At 35.8% G+C, this 8,579-nt stretch overlaps 1 protein-coding gene across 10 annotated transcripts in view; it reads left to right on the top strand.

Annotated features, from left to right (window-relative positions):
• Positions 1-4,986: 4,986 nt before the first annotated feature.
• Positions 4,987-8,579, top strand: part of LOC124888512 (glycine dehydrogenase (decarboxylating) 1, mitochondrial-like) — a 9,634-nt gene continuing 6,041 nt past the window's right edge. For 5 of the 10 annotated variants that reach the window (XR_007046875.1, XR_007046874.1, XM_047399021.1 and 2 more), the window contains exons 1-4: positions 4,991-5,314; positions 6,799-7,261; positions 7,576-7,659; positions 7,744-7,799. Coding sequence is in view for 7 of the 10 variants with exons in the window: in XM_047399021.1 (XP_047254977.1) it covers positions 7,231-7,261; positions 7,576-7,659; positions 7,744-7,799 (171 nt within the window). In the remaining 3 variants the exon portion in view is untranslated. Of the gene's footprint in view, positions 5,315-6,798; positions 7,262-7,575; positions 7,660-7,743; positions 7,800-8,579 lie in introns of all 10 variants that reach the window. The other 5 variants (XR_007046873.1, XM_047399017.1, XM_047399018.1 and 2 more) reach the window with 2 other exon arrangements.

The following is an 8,579-nucleotide window of genomic DNA, read 5'->3' as shown; positions in this document are numbered from 1 at the left end:
CTTTGTTTGAGGCTTTGTATGGTAGGAGGTGTTATTCTCTTATTGGGTGGTTCGAGGTTGGCAAGGTTGGGTTGTTTGGTCCTTATTTGGTTCACTAGGCTATGGAGAAGATGAAGGTAATCTGGGATTGTATTAAGACCACCCAAAGTCACCAAAAGTCCTATGCAAACATGAGGCGAAGGGAGTTGGAACTTGAAGTTGGTGATTGGGTGTTCTTGAAGGTGCCTTCCATGAAGGGAATGATGCAGTTTGGAAAGAAGAGGAAGCTCATTCCCTATTATGTGGTCCCTTATTTGATTTTGAAAAAAGTGTGTAAGGTGGCTTATGAGTTAGAGTTACCTCCCTATTTGGGTTTCATTCACCTAATTTTTCATGTTTCAATGTTGAGGAAGTGCATGGGTGATCATTCCTTAATGGTTTAGTTGGGAAATGTTGGCATTTTCGACTCTTTGTCGAATGAGGATTTTTTTTATTGAGATCTGGGATTGGAAAGTCCGTCAGATATAGACAAAGGTTTTGTCCTAGGTGAAGGTTCTATGGAGGAACCAAAAGTTTGAAGAAGCTACTTAGGAAGCTGAAGAGGACATGAAGTCCAAATTCCCATTCTTGTTTACCATTCTAGATAATCGTGCTTAAAGTATTTGTTAGTCATAGCATCTTTGTTTTTGTCTTTGTAAAAGAGAAGTGTGGTTATGTTCGGAGTCAAATCATGCTAATAAATGAATTATCTTATCATTCGGGGACAAATGATCCTGGGGGAGGGGGATGTAACACCCCAAATTTTTTATCCTTTAAAATTCTAGAATTTTTAAACACACTATCCAGACAATGACTCTCCTATCGAGTTAAAATGTGTCCTTATGGGTCTTAGCGACCTAATCGTAGACTAGCCAGTATGCTAGCCTGGAGTTTCTTATGTGACTACGACTAAGGATACGAGTCGTAAAGGCTCAAAATGAGTCGTATAGTCCCATCCATAGCAAAACCAGTGTGATGACCAAAGTATTCTGTCTTGACCATGACTTCAACCCTATGAGTTGTATGTTCTCTTAACGATCATAGGGTGTGAGTCGTTGGGTTACCAGAGGCGGTTCCCCAGCTATTGTCCAGACTACGACTCGTGGTAACAAGCCGTAGTGAGTCCTTACAAGTCGTATAGTGACCCGTAGTCACTGGTGACAAATTTTCAGCTTTTAATTAAAGGCACTCTAGACATTTCCCCTTTTCCCTAAATCATTACCCATAACTTAAAACCCCAATAGGGTGTTATTATGACTCCAAAACGAATTTAAATAACTTCTAAATCATTTTCAATTCTCTGAAGCAAGATATTTAGGAATTCTAAGAAGTTGATCAATTAGAGCTCCTAAAGGGAAATTCTCTCCATAACTTTTGATATTTTAGGCATGTTACTCCTCCTCAACCATTACCTTGTGAAAGCATGTGTTTTAAATAAGTTCTCCATGTGGTTTTGATGTTGGTTTTGGAAAATCAGTTGAGGGTTTTGAATGATTGTTGTTTATGTGGTGTTTCATATTTACATATGCCTTCTAATGTTTAAAACGGTTTTTTGGGAATCAATTTGATGCATGGGTATGGTGAATAAACTAGGGGACTGTGATTTCCCTAATTTTTTTTACTGTTGACAATTGAATTGGTATTAACCCCAACCCATTTTTGTAAAAGTTGTTTTGAGTATAAATATAATTGTATTGAATTACTTTAGGAATGATTGCATGATATAAAGAGGTTATTAAAACATGATAGTTTGTATTAATGAACAAAGGTAGTTGTTATCTTGAGTTAATGGAATTCAAATGGCATGTTGATGTTACCTTGCTAGTGTAGTTGGTATGACGATACCGACCATGTATGCCTAAATATGTATTGTGGTTCAATGAATAGGAATGTGTGATAAATGTTTTAATGGGGCTTAATGAGAGTTGTGTAGCTGGGCAGTAAAAGTGGCGATCCCGAGAGACCGTTACAGGAAATCGTGTTTGCCAGTGCAGGGGTCCAAATGGCCTAGGGTTCGAGTCCCTTTACTTGTGATCGGGTAGTTAGATTCCACCTTATTATATGATTGGGAGGTTTGAGTCCCCCGTATTAGATTGCATGATCGGGTGCTTAAATAACCTTAGTATATAGTTGGGAGGTTTTAGTCCCCCATGCATATATGTAAAATTATTCTCCGATTTATAGAGCTACACGCGCTTGGTCCCGACCAGGGGGTGAGAGCTAGGGTCTATATAGACCATGGGTACTGTTCTATGACGATAAAGATTCACAATTCAAGATAATGTTTTAAAGTCCATGCTAAGCCTTGTCCTTTATCCCAGCATTTTATATAAGTAAATATGTATGCACACATGTATGTGAGCATATACATTGTGTTGAACTGGATTTTTGAATGGTCATTACTTTATCCTTATCCTTGAGTTACATGCTAGTGCTCAACCCACTAACTATCTCCAGATATTGTATCCCCACGCAATACAGAGTCCAAAGGAAATCTTACTTTTCTTTCACAGTGCTAGGTAGATCGGCTTGGTTTGTCGGTCATTTGCAGTGAAGTGGCGAGCTTCCATTTTCTGAAAGACTAGATCATTCTATCGGTTTCCTTTCATAAACTAGAACTAAAGAGTTCACATTAACATTATCATTGTCATTGTCATTTCATTGTCAGGGTCGGGGGCATGTCCCAACTTAGATTGTGTTTGAATTTTAAGAGGCCTTGTGGATGTTACTATGGATTTAGTATTAATGCTGACATTCTTAGGTATCTTTGAGCTTATTTAATTTTAATCTTGTTATATGTTTGGATTTCAGCCGTTGCTAGGAATGTTATATCCTATTTGGTTTGGTAGTAAGGGGTTGGTCTCATTTCATCGATGGACTTGAGATACCCATCACGGCCAGGCCCTGGTTCGGGTTGTGACACCCTTGGACTCAAATGTCATATGTATCAAAATTAATAAATATTTTCTAGAAAGGGATGTAACCCCAAAACTAAAATGAAAAACGTAAGTCCAGAAATAAAGATTTTAACATCCAAGAAGGATTCATGGTAGTCTGAAGCATGCTGCTTACCCTTGAATCCAAAGTCAACTACTGGAATCACAAGTGAGTTCTCATAAGAGCTACTAGAATATGTGTTGCACTCATAAAAGTAAGAGCAGGTGTAGCATCACCACACAAGAAAATAGCAATATACTATTAGGTTCATTTGGCCAACCTAAGATGATAACATGAACACTTTAACAAAAATATAGTACAACAAGCTAATCCATGCTCAACTACCATACGCTTAGCACAAAAAGTATCAAATAAGCAACATAGGATTTCAATTAGCAAGTAAAAATACTATCACCAAGTCAAGTTCAGTTAAGCCAAGTCAAAATATGTTAAAAAGTTAAACAATTTATCAGCTTTATAAATATATTGCACGGTACATACATGGAACTGTCAAACTCACGTGACCATTGTACATACACGTTATGGATAATACATCCACCCTATAGCTATGACTTGTAGTGGATAAATTCCATCCATGTACTTGATGTCGCCCAAATTACATCTTCTAAAAAGTATAACACGGTCACTTGTCAAATATAGAACCTAACAAAGGTTGGGGCCGAACCTACAGGGAATAGAATGAATATCTATCAAGAGCTTGCTAATGTATTCGGAAAGTATAAAAAATAAAAGGGGTTCTAATAAGAACAGAAGTCGTAGTAAAAATATTTAGACACTTTAGGTTGAAATCAATATGAGACCATCACTAGGATTGTGTTCCCCTTACTTCCTAACTCCGCAGAATTATCATTCTCATCAAACTATCTCGATGTCCTGCATTCAAAATCTAAAAAGTTATCACCAATCGTTTCTCGACACTATTTGTGAATTTCACTCATCTCCTCTTTGTTTCAGAGTGTCACATTACTAACCCTTGTCCTGGATCCTAGATTAATTATCTCCTTTCAGTATTAAGTTAATTAGATAAAGGTTGGTAACTTCAAATTACTATTGTGATCTTCTTTTCCTAATATCAACCTCTCTCTCAATTTAGTATCGAATACAAGCAGGTTTTTAATGTTAAAAGTCATTAAGAAAGAAATCAATATAAAGAAAACCACAATAAATGCAAGAACACAAATCAAGAATAACTTTGCACTTTCTCTACTTCATTATTCTATCAAGGTTTCCACAATCCTAATTATGGGGTTTAACTGTCATGATTGCAAGAACAGATATATAATTCATAATTGACAGCATATGAATGATCTCACAAATAATTATGAATGAAAAACCATAATCTCAAATTAATATCAAACACTGAAAGTCAAAAACAAGAATTCCAAGATAAAAACTGTATCTTAGAACTCAATATAATGTTGCAAGTATGTAAAGTGCATAAACTAATAATAAAACATCAATTAGGTATTCATAGTTACATTAGAAACCGTAAAAATGCTATCCAAAACAATGTAGGAAGATAAGATTGGGATCTACCTATGACCCCACTTTCGGGTTGTAGGTAGTACCTACAGGACCTAGGTGGGTTCGTAGGTTTTAGAGAAATCAACAACATTCATAATCCTAACCTACAGGGTGTAACTACGAGGCCGTAGGTACCACCTACACTTCGTAAGTGGGCCTTCGTAGATATCAGAGAATTTTTTCACTTCAGAACCTTAGCACTGCAACCTACGGATCCAACCTACCATAACTAGAAATTACCCCTATTGTAATGGACCTCTTGACAATAGTTCCAAAAACATTGCTATAGAGGGTCTATTGCAATAATTTTAATCATTGCAAAAAAAATTATTTTAGTAGATGCCATAACTATTGCTATTGATATTTAACCGTTGCAATAGGGTATCTTATAACAACGATTGCACGAACCCTTGATATAAAATCAACTATTGCAACATTTTATTGGAAAAAAAAGCTATTACATCGCTTTAAATTTTTTCCCTCCCAGTTTTTCACAAAGTCCACAAAAATTTAATGAAATAAATAACAAGAATTAAAGAAAGTTAAAGAAATATAAATAACAAAAATTAAGGAAAATCAAAGCTGTGGTCTTAACAAAAAATTGGGTTGACAAAAACTGGGTCTCAAATCACTGCTCCGATCTTCAAAAAGATACCGCTCCGATCGACTGCATCTCAAATTAGTGTTCCAATTGACTACTCCAGCTACCGCTCGGACCAACAGTGCTCCGGTCGACTATTTCTCCAACTACCAGTGCTCCAACCACCAGTGCTCTGACCTCTTTTGATTGAACCCTAGCAATCAATTGAAACAGGTATTCATGCTTCTTGCAGCTTCTCTGATTTGCGGAAATACTTGTAAATTCTTGAACCACAGGATTTCAGTGCCCTAATTTCTTGCTTCTAACAGTATTTTTGCAACTTGTTATCTTAAGAGGTAATTCTGAGTAACTCTAAAAATCAAGAATTCTATTATAGTTCTCATATAATATTCCTGTTTGTGAAGAAAGTTAGAAGCTTTATGGTTTCTTTATTCTTGGTGCCAGATTTTAGACTAGAAAAGTGACATCATTTGTGATGGAGAAGAAGAGATCTACAAAAAATACACCATAGATGGAGAAGAGTCAGCTTAATTGTATGTGGGGACTGATTAGTAGCCTTTGTTTTGGTCAAAATCAAAGAAAACAGAATCTACTTTTAAATGGAAAAGTTACAACAAAGAATTTCTTAGGTATGTGGTACCAATTGAAGGTGGTACCAATTTTTCAATTGGAACCGTAGGGATAAGGTTTGCATAAATCTATTTGTGGGATTACACCGGATACGCAGTTGTTGTTGTTGCTTTTTATGTTGTAATAGTAGTAGTACAAAATGCACAAATGATGCTGATTTAAGTTATATACACTGACATTGTACAGAAAGAGATTATATTTACTCATAATTACCTTATAAGTTATATGATTATGTAATTGTTAGTGCATAAAGATTTTATCTTTCCTAAATGCCTTTGTGGATAATCCGTAAGTGAAGCAATTTTTCTTGAACTTTTCTTAGTGTAATTTGTCTGAATAGTTAAATTAGGATTTGATCTTTGGTTCAACTCTTCTCTAACAAAGCTTGATGCTTTGACTTACTGCAATGACCAATTACATTGTTTTGAGGTAAGTTTATAGCAAGAATAAGTTACTTTTGACAGTAGTTGGAGAATTTACTCTCGTGCACCAATTATGTAATTGTCACTATTTATCTTTCTTGGACTCTCCAAAAATTTTATCGCACACCTGTTAGATCCTTAAAAAATGTACTACTTTTGGAGGACCCGACACACACCATACAATATTTTTAAACAATCTAAGAAAGATAGGTCACAATACTTGTACTAGAAGTTTGGTAAATCTGTTATGAAGGTTGTTGCTGTCAAGGTGCATCTGAAGTTTTTAACGTCTTATAGAAATGTAGTTGTAAGACGAATAGTCTTTACCTCTTTAAGGAAGAAAAGCTCATTCGATATCCATGTAGATATAAGATAATGACCATGTAGGCAGGGGTGGAGCTACATGTAATGAAGGGGGTTCGATTGAATTCCATTAGCAAAAAAAGTATGCTATGCAAAATAGGGTAAAGATGTAACATTCTTGATTTTTTTGAATTTCATTATTAAAATTCATGACTTCTTCCCTGCCGGTAGAAACTATTCTGGTTGACATCTTTGTATGGTTTTACACCGCAAATTGTGAGCAGTACGTTGTCAGCGCAACTTTTGAGTAAAGAGTAATGACTTGAGAGTTTTTTGTCACAGGCTGGAGCTGAAGTAGAAGCTGTAGGAGTTCGTAGGGGCGCTAAAAGGATAAAGAGCACAGTTCAAGCAGACATTTCCGATGATATGCAAAAGTGAAATCAAATCATAGCTTGAAATAAGCAACACAAAGAAGTAGATTACGTATTATTTGATGATATGATAAGTAAATACAAGCCATCTTCAAATAAGAGCAGTAAGAATCAGTCACCTGTACACGATTGGAAGAATAATGAGTCTGGGGATATTCAGCAGGCTTCTAGTTCAACAGAAATATCTACTACTAAGTTAAAGTTGACATCTGTATTAGAAGCTATTTGCAGTCATATTCATCAAGAAAATGGAGATTAAAAGAGGAGTACTATTAAGAATGATCAGCTTGATGTGACAAGTTTACAGGTACTTCAGACGGGTGCCAAAGCATTTATTGATCAGATGTTCATAGACTGGAAGTATATCAGCAAAGGTAGTGTGAGCTATGAGCCTGAACAGTTTTGGAATGCATTAGAGATGTTAAATTCAAATGGACAATTGTTTTTTAAACTCCTACAAAATCCCAATTCACTACTAGCGAAGAAAATCCTGTAAACCTGACTGATTGTAACTTCTAGAATTGTTTCACTCACGAATTCACAATCACAACTGTATTTTCAAAGTAAAGATGCTCGTTTTTACATTATCAGTTGTTTAGTTTTGAGATTTGACACTTCTTTCACCGTATTCAATTAAAAAATTACAAGGGAAAAATGATGATCTTTCATTCTTTCTTGTTTTTCGAAGGTTACGGATCAGGTCTAAGTGGGAAAACACTCACTGAGCATGGACACCAGTGGCTTGGTCTAGATATATCAGCATCAATTCTTGGTATGTAATTGTCTTCATATACTAGTTAAATATTCGATCTTGCTATGATCAGTATCAGACTTCTAAATGATGGTATTATTCAAGATATTGCATTGGAGCGTGAGGTTGGGGGTGATCTGATGCTGGGAGACTTGGGTCAGGTAGGTTACTTTGTTTCTTCTGATTGCTTTATCCTTCTTTCAATTGTGATTTAAAATGCTAGATACACCTTGTTATTATTCTATTATCTCGTTGCTTAGGCTGTAACTTTTTAAAACTTGTCAAGACTCCTGCATGATCCACCACCCAGAGTACGTATCTCATCAGTTGAGACATCTCAAAGTGGCTAAAAAGGGAAGGAAAATACTGAACACGACTTTAGACTAAAGCATGCTAGCTTCTGGTGAAAACATTAAACATATGACACTTCATTTTTCTTGATGTATATTTCTTCTCTGTTTTGATGATAATCAAGTGATGATTTTCAGCTTGTAATTTTAGAGTTGTAATGCTACTCTCAAACTGAGAATAGGTTATTCCATAATTCCATATCTTATATACCTTTACAGGCGGGTCATCTATATATTAGGTGGAGTTTTACATTAATAATAGGCCATGTACATATCTTCCCTGAGCCCCCTTATATACTATGAATATCGAGGATAATTTTCGTCCATCTTTTTGCTCTTTGATAGTGCTACTTTGTGCGAAATTCCCCTAGATGAATTTGCAGTTTTGGTATTTGGTTCACTTCCTCCTGCCTCCGGTAATTTAACTATGATTCATGGCACTGGTTTCGTTAGGGAATAGGATTTGGTTATATGGCATTGATAGTCCTTTAGTAAGAGGCTCTATAATCCATCAAATTCATTATTGAAAGGTATCACTATCCAAAAATGTAATGCCCCGAAAACGGGTCCCGGAGCGTCACACGGTGCTTG

Source organism: Capsicum annuum, chromosome 11, assembly GCF_002878395.1.
Source record: "Capsicum annuum cultivar UCD-10X-F1 chromosome 11, UCD10Xv1.1, whole genome shotgun sequence".
Lineage (NCBI taxonomy): Eukaryota > Viridiplantae > Streptophyta > Magnoliopsida > Solanales > Solanaceae > Capsicum > Capsicum annuum.
Note: the sequence above shows the minus strand (reverse complement) of the source record. Positions and strands in the feature narration are given on the sequence as shown.